Source organism: Corylus avellana, chromosome ca9 (assembly GCF_901000735.1).
Source record: "Corylus avellana chromosome ca9, CavTom2PMs-1.0".
Classification (NCBI taxonomy): domain Eukaryota; kingdom Viridiplantae; phylum Streptophyta; class Magnoliopsida; order Fagales; family Betulaceae; genus Corylus; species Corylus avellana.
This window is the reverse complement of record NC_081549.1, coordinates 2,005,763-2,022,977: the sequence shown is the minus strand read 5'-3', so window position 1 is coordinate 2,022,977 and position 17,215 is coordinate 2,005,763. Positions and strand designations below refer to the sequence as shown.

Genomic DNA, 17,215 nt, shown 5'->3' with positions numbered 1-17,215 from the left:
AGAGAACATGTGAGAGAAAAAATGGGAAAAGTTTTGGGAAAAAGAGAACATGCAGAGAAAAAGTAGGAAAATATTTTGAAAAAAAAAAAAAAAAAACATGTGAGAAACAATAAAAAATAAAATTGCTCACTTAAAAAGTGATACTACATTTAGCTTTCGTTTTAGTTCTTCCAATCAAATATCTATTTTACATTTTCTTTTGGCTAATCCAATGTAGGGGGTTTTTTAAACATTTGAAGAGTCATTTTAGATAAAAGTAACATTTGGCTCTTCCATTAAGAATGCTCTAAGTCATCTCCACTCTAAAATAAAGTTGAGCTACAAGGAAAATTTAGAGAGACACTGTAATTCAATTTAAAAGTTTTTTACTTAAAAAAATTCTCTCTCCCTCTCACTTTTTCTATCTTTCTCTTAAATAAAAAAATAATTAAATTATATTAAGAAAGATTAAAAAAAATCAGATATGGAATGCATTTAAAAAGCTTTAAATGGTTAAACACATTTTACCCTATGTGGTTTAACTACTTTAATCTATCCACTTAGGTTTCATTTTGTAATGTAGATGGAACTTCGCTTATGGTTAAAAAACGGAGATGATACTTCTGTCTAACTTTTGTTCATAAATTGACGGAAATTCATGTCAATATGACAATACCCTTAAAAACTCGACACGTATCCTTAAAAATTTGCTTTTTTTTAAAAAAAAAAAAAAAAAAAAAAAACTATAAAACTAAAACTATGAAAAACATTAAATTAATTGAGAAAAATGGTGGCTAGAGCCACCCCCAACAGCATTGGAGGGGGCTTGGCCACCCTAGATCAACCAATATGTGGGTGGGCGAACCACCCCTAAGGGAGGTGTGGTTCGACCACCCCAAGGCTAACCCTCAATTTGTTTTTAGGGTTTAGGTATTTTAGGAGTGGCCGAACTACCCCCATGGCCTTTAGGGGTGGTTTGGCCAGTCCCAAACCAGTCAAGGGTGGCTCGAGCTGCCCCTTTTTTCAATTGTTGTTATTGTTGTTGTTTTTGTTTTTGTTTTTTTTTTTTAATGTTTTTAATTTTTAATTTAATTTTTTATTTTTAGGAACACATGTCGAGTTTTTAAGGGCATTGACGTTGAATTTCGTCAATTTTTGCACTAAAATTAGAATGAAGTACTATCTCCGTTTTTAGCCATGAGCAATGTACCACCTACTATACAAAAAGAAACTTAGGTAGGTAAAAATAAAGTAGTTAAACCACACGGGTGTAAAACGTGTTTAACCCTTTATTAAAAAAAGAAAAAAAGAAAAAAAAAAAAAAAGAACTTAGTTAAAATTTAGAGAAAAATATGGGAATGCTTGAATTAATCACAAGTGGTCTGGATTAAGATTTGATTGGCGGAATCTAAATTTCATGTGCTTCTTGTAATCGAGGTGACCTTTATAGTTTATACTATATCAAGTTAAATTGTAGGACCCTCTTTAGCAATGTGATGTACAAGGGTGAAACATACCTGCCACCAAACTGGTAGGGAATGGATAAAGAGATCAGAGCTCCCTTGACGTTCTTGGTAAGCAAGTTCTCGGCTTCGGTACTGAGGCGGTTGACAAGATTTGGGATAGTGGACTTGCTTGTTTCCTTACTAATGGTCGGCTTGGGATGAAAATGCTATTGTTTTGGAAAAAAGAATCACAAATGGAATCACAAATGCTATTGGCTTCACATTTCAGTGTCACACAGAAATGGGAAGCCAATATCTGCTGTCAGTTAAAATCAAAGCTATGATTTATAGATGTTTTTCGCCCAGAATAACTGGGACTTCGGGTTCAATATGTCGTTTCAAATTTTCAAGTTTAAGAGCTTTGTTGCGGAATCCGAATCTCAAGCACGCCAAGCAAACTCTTCTTGCAACTGAAGCGAGCTTTATACTATACCAAGTTAAACTCATTTAATGTATAAAGGTAATACCTTCCCCCAAAAATGAAGGCAAGGAATAAAGAGAAGAATTCTCTAAGTACATGGGCCACCTTTGTGAACTTCATTCTTAGAAAATTGTTATACTAACTACTTAATGACACTTGTTAGCTAGCATGGGATTGAAGGGTGCTAATGTTTTTTTTTAATAACACGCTAATTACATACTAACACTTATCAACAAGCGCTACTAACACTTTTTGTCGTTATTCTAAACGTCAGAAATTTTATTTTTATCGTCGTTTCTTTATTAAACCCAATCATAAAAAAATGGCACTTATGCAAATATGTCAGCTATAAAACAAAAATTTCTGGTGTTAGAGTAAACGCCAAGAATTGTTAAGTAAACATTCCTGCTGCAAGTTCAATTATTTAAAGTATGTAATATTATATTAAAAATCAAGAAACAAATTAATCACATTGAGTTCACTGATTGATGTGTGCCCTTTTGGAGTCTATATTGTCAAAGTTTCTAGGGATATTTCCAGCTTTTACTATAAATTATTTATAAAATTGACTTAAGAGTCCATAATTTGTGAAATGATTAATTATCATGTTGTCCTTTTCCAAATTTATTTCAGGATTGATAGAATTTGGAGTTTGTGAAATTACTAAGGGGATCTCAAATTCCCAATCCATCTTTTTTTAAAGAGCGGGAAATTTGTAGCATTTGATGAGGTCCCAAGTTCCTGTAAAAACAATTTCGGGCGAAGCACCATGAAAATATATTAACATGACTCCCATCCCATCAACTGTAACTTACAAAGAACATGTTAATATAAACTATTTTGAACAACGTACGAATCAGGCCAACATAATAAAACTAACACATAAAAGTCAGAGCCAACAAATTCATGAAGGTGATGACTGATGAGAAGCATTTACTTTGAGTTGAACTTAGCTGAGGAGCCAAGATATACTATTGTTTTCACATACATCGATCATAGAAATCTCCATTCCTATACCAGAAGGAAATTAATACAGATACAGCAAATCTTCTGCTCATCCTCCATTTTTTTTTTAAAAAAAAGGTTTACATAGAAAGAAGCCATTGAATGGACCAATTTATTCGATCAGCAGTACTATACTTACCCACAATCAATTTGTTATATTGTCGCCTTTAGGGGCCTCATATACTTGGAGATCCCCTATGCCAACATGAGTCATTAATAACCAGACAACTGTGATAAGCTCTCCTCCTTTGCTTCTTTTTTTTTTTTTCTAATTCTCTCCTCCTTTGCTTAGTTGAGCAGCATGAGTATTGGCCTTGCAATGACTTGCAGCATAAGACAACTGTTAGTTCTTGTGTTGGCTTAATTCAATTCCAAAATGTAGAGGTTACTGTTCATAAGCTCAAATACTGATATAGAATACTCAGAATCCAATCTCCACCGTTCATAATGTAGATTCATGTGTTATGAACGTCCCTGCAAAACTTTAGCTCAATCAGACCACAAACGCCCATCTATCGGAGCTGTTGATCAAGACTGGACAGCATTTTCAGAATTCTGTTTCACCCATGCCCGGACATGCTTTCCCCGGGTCTGGACCGCATTTCCAGAAACTCAAATTTTGCTTCGCAAAGCCCTGTCCGGACAGTCCATTAACCTGTCCGGACACCCTGTACCTTTTAGGCCCAAAAATGTGATTTTAAGTGGGTTAGGTTTAGGGTTTTGTCGGGGGTATATATACATCATTATAAAAGAAAGATGTACGAATTTTCACCCCCAGAGAGTTCGTCGAACGCTGTGCTAAGAGAGATCATATGTGGTGAGCGTTAAATTGAATATCTTAGAGTTTTAGTTATTCCTTTGATAAATCTACGGTTGAGAAGTCTATCGGAGTTCCGGTAAAAGGAAATCATATAGAGGAATTGTGCCAGATGTTCTGGAAAGGGCTACTGCGGTAGAAGTCAAGTGGGTTGCTTGTCGTGTGCAAGGAAGTGTCAATTGCAAAAGTTTTGTAATTGCATTACTTTTCTAATTATCACATGTACTTAATACTCCCATAATCCGACCATTGAGCATAGTCGTACATAAAAGTTTGAATCAAGGTATGTATGGAAGTTAGCATATTGTGTTAAAGGATTTGAAATTGTCTATTATGGTGAGATTTAGGTAGGATCCATGTCGTTCTCATATAAGACGACTCATATCACTTGCATAATATAATCGTATTTATTGCATTACAGATTGAAGGGGACGGGAAAAAAAATTGAAAGCAAATACACTCACAATTCATAACTAATTCAAACCATAACTAAATGAGAATAGCGTGTAATTATGTGTCTTTTAGTCATATTTCACATTTTCTTTTTTCATTAGGAATATCATCTTTTCACTTTTTTCTGAACATGATAAAACAATATTCTCTGCACAAGGACATCACAAGTACAAAATCATACAAAATCCTACATTTGTTGTAATATGATATTAAAAGAAAAATCAAGAAACAAATTAATCACGTTGAGTTCAATGATTGATGTGTGCCCTTTTGGAATCTATGTCATCAAAGTTTTATAATATCTTATAGGGTGCGATATTATAACTTTTATTACAAATTATTTACAATTTTGATATGACAATTCATAATTGGTGAAACGATTAAGCAATTTTACACTACAAAAAAATAGGTATTTTCTGACGTGGCAAACAGTGCATATTTTTTGCCACGTCAGCATTTTCTGACGTGGCAAAAAATGCCATGTCAGAAAATATTTTCTGACGCGCTAAAAAATAGCACATCAGAAAAAGAAAAAAAAAAAAGACCGAAATTTTGAAATTTTTTCCTCTTCTTATTTTCCCTCCGCTTTTTTCATCTTTTTATTCTTCCCCCTCATTTATTTTTCCAACACTGTCTCTCTCCTATCCCTTCGCTTAGTATAGAAATTAAAATCTAATTATCTCTATGTCTTTTTTTTTTTCACTGAAAAACACTATTTAATTGGAGATAAAACAAACAAACATGAAATGAACTTGTCGTTGCATCCAAATAGCTAGGTTTTCTTCTTAATTATATTCATGAATTCTTTCATCTTTTTATTCTTCTCCTTCATGCAGAGAGAGAAGGAAAAAAAAATTGCAGGGTACTGTACTTGCACTCTACGGTGTGTTGGAACTTGGGGGAGGAAAAAGAAAAGGAAAAAAAAAATTAGAAGAACTGAAGCCTACGTGCAGAGAGACAAAAAAAAAAAAAAAAAAAAAAAAAAAAGAGGGAGTGAAGAAGAATGAATTAATTAAGAAAGGGAGAGAAGAAAAATAATGAAGACAAAAAAAAAATTAAATAAATAAAAGAATTCCTGACGCGCCATATTTGGCACGTCAGAAATTCCTGACGTGCCAAATATAGCACGTCAGGAATTACTGACGTGCCATATATGGCACGTCAGGAATTATTTTATATATATATATATATTATATGTTTCAGAAATAAATAAATAAATAAATAATTTTTATATTAGGTTTATTTATATTATATATATTCACCTTTTTTTTTTTTATGTTAGATTCCTAACGTGCTAAAAATAGCACGTCAGGAATTTAAAAAAAAAATTAAAATGAAGAAGATAGCTAGAAGCTAGCGTGCAGAGAGAGAAGGAAAGAAAAATTGCAGGGTACTGTACGTGTACACTACGGTGTGTTGGAACTTGGAGGAGGAAAAAGAAAAGGAAAAAAAAAAATTAGAAGAATTGAAGCCTACGTGCAAAGAGAGAAAAAAAAAGAAAAAAAAAAAGAGGGAGTGAAGAAGAATGAATTAATTAAGAAAGGGAGAGAAGAAAAATAATGAAGACAAAAAAAAAAAATTTCTGACGCACCATATTTGGCACGTCAGAAATTCCTGACGTGCCAAATATAGCACGTCAGGAATTATTTTATATATATATATATTATATGTTTCAGAAATAAATAAATAAATAAATAATTTTTATATTAGGTTTATTTATATTATATATATTCACCTTTTCTGACGTGCTAGAATTAACACGTCAGAAACCTGATATCAAAAAACAAGCGGGATTTTCAACTTTTTCCCTATCTTCTTTCCCTCTTCTTTTCCCTTTATAATTCTATTATATATTCATATTCTTTAATCCTTTTTCTTTTATTTCCAAACACAGTTCTCTCTCTCCTCTCTCAATCTCCCTAGCCTCTTCTCTCTGTACATCCGGCCACCAGCTTCTAAAGGGAAGAAGAAAAGGAGAAAAATAAGATTGAGGAAGAAGAAGAAAAAGAAAAAAAAAGAAAAAAAATGGGAGAAGATCAGAAGATCCAGAGAAGCAGCAGAAAAGAAAAGAAAAAAAAAAGAAAAAAAAAAAAGAAGGAGAAGAGATCGAACCAGCAGAAAAGAAAAGAAAAAAAAAAAAAAAAAAGAAGGAGAAGAGATCGAAGTAGCAGAAGAAAAAAAAAAAAAAAAAGGGAGAAGAGAAGAGGATCGAAGAAGAGAGGTTTTTGATTTGAAGAAGCTCTGATTTGGTTTATTTTGATTTGATTTGAGAGATTTTTGATTTTTGATTTGAAGAGAAGAAGATCGAAAGGTTTATTTTTTGATTTTTTATTGATTTTATGGTTTGGGTTTTTGAAAATGAAGGAAAGAAGAGAGAAAAGAGAGTGAAAATGGAGGAAAGAAGAGAGAGAGAGAGAGAGTGAAAATGGAAGAAAGAAGAGAGAGAGGGAGAGAGTGAAAATGGAGGAATCAGGGAGAACTGGGACCGGAGAAGACTACTGTTCCACAAATAAAAAAAATATTTTTAATTAAAAAAAATCCAGAAAAAATTAAAAAAAGAAAAATTAATTTTTTTTAATAATTTTAAATTTCCTGACGTGTCACTATTTGACACGTCAGGAAATTTAAAATTATTAAAAAAAAAAAATTTCTTTTTTTTTTTTAATTTTTTTCTGGATTTTTTTATTAAAATTATTTACTGACGTGTCAAAATTTGACACGTCAGAAATTTTCTGACGGGTTAAATTTCAACACGTCAGTAAAATTTCTGACGTGTCACAAGTTAACACGTCAGAAATTTTTCTGACGTGTCACTCTTTAACACGTCAGAAATTTCTGACGGGTTAAAACTTAACACGTCAGAAATTTTCCATTTCTGACACCTATAATCTTCACGCGGGAAACACGTCAGGAAGGCCCCGTCAGGAACGTTTTCTGACGTGTCAGACTACCTGACACGTCAGAAAACGTCCGTCAGAAAAAATTTAATTTTTTGTAGTGTTCAGGACCTGTTAAATCACACTTATTTCAAAAACTTAAGCCGATAAAAAATAGTAAATTTAATCATTCGATTAATAAAATAGCTGACAAGCAGTGGATATGAACAATTCGTTGAAGCAGAGAGAATATCCTTACCAGTAGAAAAACATTGGATGTAAACCAATGGGTGAAGTACAAACGTAAGGAATGCCCATAACGATGGCGTGGATCAATCTTGGGTTCGAAATACAGTGAAGAGTAAAAGTTGAAGAAACGTATGATATCAGAGTCAAAATTTGCGTGATTTGGAATTGAGGAGATAAATTAAGCAAAGAGAGCTTACAGCCTCAATCCAATGCTGAAAAGCCAATATATTTGCGTCGTCGTCTTCACACAAACCACTGCCCACCTACTCAAAAAGTTCAGGGTTGGTTCCGCAAGTTGCAATAAATATTTCATGGTTTATGAGAAAAATAATATATATATATATATATATATATATATATATATATATTAAAAAAATGATGAAAGTGGCTCTAATTACATAGTTTACAACTTACAAGTAAATATTTAATTTTCAATTTTGCAAGAGACAGTAATAGCATAAATAATTCTACGGAATTTGAATTTATTAAAGTTTTTTTTTTTTTTTTTTGGTAGGCAATTACCAACAATATAATAAAAGTATTACTATATGCACTCATAATGACAATTAAGGAAACAAAATCTAAGACTGAAGTGGCTATAAGTTTTTTTTTTTTTTTTTGTCAAATGGTGTGGGGAGGGGGCTTGTCAAAATCGTTGGGCCCTTGACCCCCTTTAATTTTGCATCTGCCTTCACTTATATAGTTGCTTCTCATTATTAGAAATAGTTCAATATAAAATAAATAAGAAATTGTTTGAGTATTATAATTTTTATTACAATTTTTTTATAAATTTATAATTTGTGAAATGATTAAGAGAATATAGATGACAAGTTAACCACTAACTAATTAAATCGATAAGCTAAATCTTTTGCTTAATCATTTTACCAATTATGATATGTTAGAAAATTAATAGTAAAAGTTGTAATTAATGTTACTTGTTATGATGTTATGACAATTGAAAAACGCTATGCCGACTCCAAAAACTTGTTTATCACAATTTATGCGGAATTAATATTTTGAAGCAATAAACAATTCAATCACCCAAAATATATAAAGCAATAAAGAGGCAGACACAGATATTTTGGTTACGAAGAGGAAAACTTTTAGAAACCGATCTAAAAGTAAAACCTCTCCGGGGCAGCCAAACCCAGGAAATCACTATCAAAAGATTATCCAGAGATTACAGAGACTAGGAACACTTACAACCCTTTGCAAGACCTTGGCTCTGTAAGATCGACAAGCCTACAACTCGTCTCCTTGCTCACAATCTTCTTCAACGTGATTCTCCTTTACCGGACCCTTCCGATAGACTTCTCAACTGTAGATTTATCAAAGGAATAACTAAAACTCTAAGAGATTCAATTTAACGCTCACCACATATGATCTCTCTTAGCACAGCCTCCGACGAACTCTCTGGGGGTGAAAATTCGTATTTCTCTCTTCTATAATGATGTATATATACCCCCGACAAAACCCTAGACCTAACCCACTTAAAATCACGTTTTTGGGCCTAAAACTTACGGGGTGTCCGGACATCTTAATGGGCGGTCCGAACACGACTTTGCAGAGCAAGATTTTAGTTTCTGGAAATGAGGTCTGGACCCGGGGAATTGCGGTCCGGACCCGGCCTGTCCAGTCTTGATCAACCGCTCCGATCGATGGGCGTTTGTGGTCCGATTGAGCTGAAATTTTGCAGGGACGTTCATAACACATGAATCTACATTATGAACGGTGGAGATTGGATTCTGAGCATTCTATATCAGTGTTTGAGCCCGTGAATAGTAGCATCTGCATTTTGGAACTGAATTAAGCCAACACAAGAACTAACAACAATTATTAACTACCTAATTTGCCTAAAAGTCTAAACAAATATGAATTTAATAATTTAGCTTTTATTCTAATAACTGTGTATACATCATTTCACCAATTGTATGGGCATCGATGACATGAGATTTTTTTTTTTGGGTCTTGGTCCTATAAATTAATTGAATATTTGTGTCATAAATCTTCGAATTGGTTTGCCATTTTCACGGATAATAATACATTTGACAACTTTAAGTTTCAAATTATTCCGTTCATGAAATAAATCCTAAGATTGTGAGAGAAAAGTGTTACTAAATTTATATTCAGGCCATTTCCCATCCCCTAAAAACAAGAAGAAAAAAAAAAAAACCAGCGCTAAGAAGTTTCAAATGGTGCACTGCACAACTTGTTCTTTTTCTGATCCCAGTAATAATTAATTAATTTTAAAAAATAAAAATAAAAAATCTAAGAATAGTCAAACCAGAGAAGCATTAAAGCCGATCCGAGTCCACCGAGTATTCGAACTCCCGTTCAAGAAAGTCGTACTGCTTTTCTGTGATGCGAAGAGTACCACGCGACTCCTGGTTCATAATCATCATCATTTTTTTTCAGTTAACATTCAAGTAAAAAAAAAAAACAGATAAATAAAAAGAAAGACAACGTATATATATATATATATATACATACATACATAATACCAGTGCTTCATTATAATGGCGTCCGCTAACATGCGCCGGTGCCTAAAGCCACGGTAAGAGCTCTGCAACTTCACCGCAGCTTGAGAATCGTCCATTTTTGTTGTTAAGAGAGAGCGGAAAAGGAGTTTTTTTTTTTTTTTTTTTTGTAGTTTCAGCTCTCTGGCTTAATTTAGCGGGAAATCTACCTATCAAATTTATACTCATGTGTTGTATAATTTATTTTCTTTAATTTTCACGCGGTCCATTTTTTGACTTTGTGGAAGTTGCGAGGCTTATTCTCGTACCTGCCTTTTCGTGGCGACACAAGAGCAGGGTGCTGTGCCAGACGGCCAGACGGCATCCTTCAAGGTCGTCGTCTGTATGCCACTCCTAAGAAAAACCAAAAAATAAAAGGTGGAATTGTGGAGAAATTTTTTAACAGAATCCTCCTAATTAGTTAACAAATTTAATTTCAAATAGCCCCACGTAAGGAAATTTAAACAAAATCGTAAAAATAAGTAATTATAAACACATAAATTTACGTGATTCACTACTAACGTCTACGTTTCAACAATGTTTACTATTTTTGAGAAATAATACAGTAGACGTCAATTACATCTGTACAAAACTATAAAGTCAAAAAAGGGCTTTAAATACTATCCCACGAAAAGATCTCATTTAAACCATCGTTTTTCAAACGTCAAGCCGGATACGTAACCTAACACCGCATACATGCACTTTCACATTTGCTGTAGAAGTGGGTTAAAAAAAAATGATGGTACGTAGCTGATCATCCACTCGTTACTCGCACACCGCAACAGTAATCAATGAAGTCTCCAATAATGTGCACGTTGGTGCGTTTCTCTTTCCACTTGAGTTTCGGCGATGTGCCATGTTGCGTGATTCATGTGTTGGAGAAGGTCTGACCCCAAGCGTGATTTGCACTGCTCGTTGTAAAGCAGCATGCAGGAGAATCCCTGCACAAAGCAGGAGTGATTGGGCTTTGATAGAGAATTTAGGGACCCACGAGAACTTGATGAAATCAAATTATTGTATTGAAAAAATAGTAAGTAAAATAGAAAAATGTGTTATTAGTTAGCTAAAATATTGTGTTGTTGGATTTATATGCTCCAAGAGCACAAATTTCACCTACTGTACTTTATCACTGTCAAACTAACACCACTTCCGACAGCCTTTTGCCACCTCTGGTGGCCATCCTCCAGCCGTTATAGGTCAACTGCCGGCCGCTTGCTTTGGCTAGTCATTCATGTCCCAACACTCTATTTATTAAACAAATCAAATTCAAGTCAAGTTTATAAAGAGTATTGTTGAACAGACTTATTCATTTCCGGCCTAAAAACCACTATATCAACATACATGAGGTATATATATATATATAAAAGACTTCAAGTATTTGCATTTGCATAACATAATAGAAATCACATTTTTTATTCATAATTATTTCATAATGTTGATAGAGTAGTTGAAACCAACTTTTGTATAAGTTCTTATTAAAAAATAAAAAAAATTAATTAATTAAAACTGTCAAATCAACATACATTATAAAATAGAAATGTGATTTCTAATATTTTTAAAATAAGTTGGTCTAGTGGCTCTGTTTGTGCTTGAGTTTAGAGACTTGCACTTGGTATACTCGGCCTAATTTGGCTCACTACTACTAAGGAATTTCATCAAGCTTGATGTGTGTGCCTAGAAGTTAGGTTTTACTTTGGTTTGTAATTGTCACATCAATATTATGAAATAAAAATATGGTATATATGCATTATTATTAGAGTATATATGTAATTCTTACATGTATTTTTTATAAAATGCATATCATTTTAGACAAATGCCAGTTTCATCCAACCTAATTTAGTAGAAAATTTTATTCTTTATTTTGGGATAGTGATGGTTTCCTAGCATAGTAAAACTTGTCGAACCTAAAACTTGCTACATGATCGGTGTCGGCTCAATCCTCAGGCAATTTAGGCGGTTGTCCAAACCATCCAATTAATAATTGTACAATAATGGTTAAAAGTTAATAAGTAGTCTCTAATTAAGGTCTCCTATTAATAATTGTACAGTAAAGATTATTTCTAAAAAAAGTCTTGAAACTCTAATAAGGTACAAATTTTATAAATAATATCTAATTAAGGGAAATGTTAGGTGATCTCCTGGTATTCTCCTAGTGTCCTCCTCGTCCTAGGTGAATATTATTATCTAAAAATCAGGTGAGAGAAATCAGAGTTGGTTAGTTTTTTTTTTTTTTTAGAAAATAATACTCAACTAGGACTAGGAAAACAGTATTAGGGCCTTAAAAATTCTCTAGACATGAAAATAGGAATTCTCTTTATGCTTTCGCTCTACTCTAATATCATGTTAAATATTTATACTTCAATTCTTAATACAATATAGTCTTTATGTACTTCTGCTCTTTTTTCTTTATCTTTTTTTTTAAAATTTTTTTATTTTAATATATTCAACATGATATCAAAGTGAAAGCTTAAAAAAAAGTATAAGACTTACCTCTTTAATATATAAATTAAAACATAATTATTATTCCGCCGGCCAGGGCCGGCTAGATGAGTATAGTGGTTAAATGATTAATGAATGGGTAAAGTATACGGCATAAGTGGGGAAGTGTACCTATATGTACTGGCGTTGGTAGCTAGTGCAGAAAATCCCCATTACAGGATACAAAATCCATGCAAAATATCCATCATACGTACATAGCGTCACATATAGATCGACTCAAGATAAAGCTGACTACGGTGGCTCTGACTGATCAGTTCATGATGAGAATTGAGAACGATAAAAAAAAACAAAAAACAAAAGAATCCAGGTGTAAAATAGGCTTATGGACTAACTTAAAAAAAGAAATATCGAACCAATATATGTAGACTAGATATTATTTGTCCCTATTGAGTATAGCAGCCGTGGATCCACGTGTAAAACAGGTTTATGGACTAACTTAGAATACATGGCATCTTTTTGTCATTGTCAAGGAAGTGACATGCTCATGGATATGTTCAAATTTCCGGCCCCCCTTTCTCCAAACAAATCCAAATCCAAATCAATAAATATATCTATGTATATAGATATCTAACATATATGTACTTAGTTTTGTTTGGAGCTAGCCAGGTCTTGAATTAGAGTTTTAAGATTTTAAATTGAACAAGGATGGGGTGTAAAACCCTATAATCACATGATGGCATGTCAACATTTTACATATTAGCAAATAAACTCTAACATATTCAATAATCACTTTAAAACACCCATTTAATATCAATATACAAACATCCCCAAGCTAGCAAGAGGGGTGGCCGAATAACCCCCAAGTCAATTAGAGCCAAAGGGAATGGTTCTACCGCCCCTAGCATTTGAATGTGAGGGTGGTTTGGTCATCCCATATTGCCTCCTCCCATAATTTTACATTGAGTAATATTACTTTTCACATTTATTTATTATATATACTCATTTCTCTTAATTATATGATTAAATTCATCATTTTCTATTAACACACACATGTGAGTGAGGGAGAGTATTAAATATTAATTAATTGATCAAATTCAATCTTTTTTTATGGATGGAAATTTCCTCCAAACCAGTATATATGGAGGAAATATCCTTCAACCCATTTAAAAGTGTCAAGTGTCTATAAACATTTAAAAGGCACATTAAATCAGTCTTGATGAATTTCCTTTTGAAAAAGGACAGAAATCTAACATTTCAAAAAATGACAGAAATTTTCTCCAAACCAGTTTGGAGGAATTATCCTCCAACCCATTTAAAATAGTGTCAAGTCAAGTGTCTATAAACATTTTAAACATTAGTCTACGTTAGTAAACGGCTATTAATGACCTTAAGAATTTAATGTGTGTTTAAATGTTTATAGACACTTTTTTTTGGCACTACAAGATTCTCTCAATTTCAAATTAACATGATAATATCCAGTTAATTATAGTGGAGGGGTATTTTTATCCCCTCAAAAAGTGAAAAGACAAAAATACCTCTCAATTATAAGATATTATCCAGTTCATTTGAAATGAAGAGAATCCTATTCCCTATTTTAAATAGATTAAAGGAAATTCTTTCAACCGGTTTGGAAGAAATTTATGTTATTTGAAAAAAAGATGGTGATTTAATAGATGAGAAAACCGGAACTCCTTGTGAGGATTATAATTTATAGGAGAGCAAAATGCAAAAATTTAAAGCAAAATTATTAATACGGGATTAACCATTGAATACTACTTTCGTTAATAACCATAAATTACAATTATGTCTAAGCTAGAATACGCTAAGTGTGCCGATCGAGTGATGGCTTTTAGGTTTTCGGAATAAGACATTTCCAGCTCAGTAATACCATTAGATAAATTTACAGCAAAATTTACGTTTCGCATATATGCATGAAAACTATATTCCCATATATGGTAAACTATCACGTTTCAAAAACATCACCCGAACAGCTTTAATATTAAAGCCGTATCCGACATTTGATTCCGAAAAACAGGAAGATGCGAAATGATTGCCTCTGTGATTCGGATGCCCCTGGCCTTACTTTTCCTCAAGCTTGAACCATGTAACGTACAGTAGTCTACTAATGAAGCCAAAACCCTAAACTGGCATGAGTCAAAAGCTTCGAAAAGGCCGCTTGCATGAACAATATTTGGTTGCTTCACCTTCCTAAATTCGTTTTTAAAATTTGACACAAGTCACACAACTAGACGATCAAAGGACCATGCACAAAATTAACCAGGGATAAGAAAGAGCTTAGCATTTGAAAACTCAACAAGAAATTAGTAGATAAGGATTGAGAAGTGCGACTTATTTAATTAAATGGATCGAGTTAGGATTGACCTATCTAATTTAATTAAGAGTGTGTTTAGGATTGCGATTTTACAAGAATAATTTGTGTTTTTAAAAGATGTCGCAAAATGTAACACTTAATATAAAATAGGAAAATAATCTGCGATTTCTATAAGCATACTAATGGGTGCTTATTTGTAAAAACGCGAATTTAAACTAAAATTGCGATTTCACATAACAAATATTTGTAAAAAAATATTTTTTAACATATTTTACCAAACGTCTTTACGATTTCAAAAACATTAAAATCGCACTTATTAAAAACGCAAGTACTCAAACACCTGCTGCCTGCGTTTCTTGCTTGAAAAGTACTTAATTAGTATGTTGTGCGGCAATACCAATGAAGCTAATTTATAAGACAGCAATAGTGCCACAAATTCATCAGCTAGCTTTTAATGGAAAGCAAACAATGACAGCGTCAACACAAGCAGGCGATCAGTGATGATCCTTTTGTACAAGTTATTTGAGTTACATAATTTAGAAAAAGAGATCTAACGCATGATGAACAAAGCCTTAGCTGATGAGAACTCCACTTTTTATTCTAATAGGCTACTGCACTAGCATGGAGTTTTTTTGGGGGGGCTTCAGTTAATAATTAGCGTCTTCTTGGGGCTGTTTCTCTCTGTGCATTGAAATAAACAGCAGCAACTGGGAGGCCGAGATCGTTTTCGGCTGCGAAACTTCGGGTGCTGAAGTGATCCCTGGGAGAAGGTGGGTTCACTGACTCCCTTCGTTTCTGCTTGAACAGAACAAACACAAACCTGTGGATCCCTATATTTGGCTTTGGAATCTCATAGCTCACAACCTCCCTTCCTGCCATGCATATTCAAAACCCACCGAAAGATGAAACTTATACATCAGTACCCTATCTCTGCAACTCTCTTTTTCTTTACTGTATATGGAACAGAGACATGAACATACCAAATGTGGCATCTGTTGTGCCTGGGATGTCTGTGACTATCCTGTAACATGTTGTTCAAACTGTTAGCTACTTCTCTCTCTTACTTTAAGCTTATATTGCAAAAAGTCTCATTTTTTTTTTCTTTTATCATATAAACTCGTTAATTATACAACACATTAGATTATATTCCAATTATAGCTACGCAAAACTTTAATATAGCAGCATAAACAAATATGTTATAGTGCAACAAAGTTAATCTGCGGTTGTCTCTAATTGAAATGATGCATATCTTGCTAGCAACTGCATGGTGGAGATCATGATCATGCGCATAAAATCTTTTTTTTTTTTTTTTGTTTTATTTAGTTTTTTGTTTGACACGGATTATGGTACCAGTGCAGGTGCTCCCTTAAATAAGGATCACTAGGGCCAGGAACATCTGGGTCCGTCATGACCTGCAATAATACAAATAATATCAACAAGACTAGTTTAATAATAATATATATATATAAAGCAACGTATATATATAAAAGATTAAAAGAGAAATGAAAAGGAAAAGGGGAGTTCCAGGAGTACTATATAAATACCAGTGTGGATTATAAAAAAAAAATACCAGTGTGAAAAAAGATCTCATATCAGCTCCTTGAATCTCAACCCTTGGTTTGGTGGTCACTGAGGAAGGAAGGAGCTCAACCCCCTTGCAGACTTGCTTGTTGTTGTAAATGACACACATTTTTATGGTTGGCGTGAAAGAATCAAGAACATCTCCTATGACTCTCCCAACAATCAGAGGTTCTGAAATTCCTTCCATTGGACGTGGGAGAAAAGGAGAGAATATTTGTTAATTACTGGGCCTGAGAGTGGAAGCAGCATATATATATATATATGCTACTTTAAAGTACCCTGCAAGTCATTTGAGCTACAACGTGGCCTTAGATTTTTGTGTATAGAAGAATAGAATATAGGACATTAGGGCCGACTCCACCGATGCATTTTGAGACATAATCGTACTTATTTCCATTCGGTTCAACAAATATTTAACTAAAATTTAGTTAAATAATACATTTTTCTACTTTAACTACCGATTTTTTTATAACAATTTGCATTTAGCTTAGCATTTTATTTGTTAAATTTTTATTTTTTCAATTAAAATATTATTTATTTGTTTACTTTCACTATTCCCAGCTTAGAGATGCAGTAGTCATTCCATTTCTTCTTATGTAATGTTCACTTACTTACTTTCTCATTTTCACATTCATGATGAAAGTCTAATATGCATAACTTTCTCGAGGGTGGCAATGTCAGTAGAACACGAATGTGAAAAATCTTTGTCTCCAATATGTATTCCAAGGTCCAACATCAATCTAATTAAATTGAATGGAAAGAAGAATGTAGAATGTTTTAAATATAAAAACTTAATTAGTAATTTTGCGTTCCAAAAAGTGAGAATAGTGATTTTTAAATAAAAATATTGTATTATACTGTTAGAATAATATTATTATTATTATTCTTTTAGAGTTTCTTATTCACCACTCTTATGTTCTCTATTTATAGAGACTATTTGTAACATTGTTTTTAACGCATCATACTTTTTAATACAATGTAGTATTTACATGCTTCCATTCTCTCTTTCTTCTTCTTTTTTTTATTTTTTATTTTAATATAT

The 17,215-nt window shown here is 32.9% G+C and overlaps 1 protein-coding gene across 1 annotated transcript; it reads right to left on the bottom strand.

The window, feature by feature from the left end:
- Nucleotides 1–15,074: 15,074 nt before the first annotated feature.
- Nucleotides 15,075–16,360, bottom strand: LOC132192226 (protein TERMINAL FLOWER 1-like). Its single transcript, XM_059607500.1, has 4 exons — nt 16,163–16,360; nt 15,943–16,004; nt 15,573–15,613; nt 15,075–15,464 (listed from the first exon to the last, which is right to left on the bottom strand). The coding sequence occupies exons 1-4, from the start codon at nt 16,358–16,360 to the stop codon at nt 15,247–15,249; spliced, it is 519 nt and encodes a 172-aa protein (XP_059463483.1). The 3' UTR covers nt 15,075–15,246.
- Nucleotides 16,361–17,215: the final 855 nt, after the last annotated feature.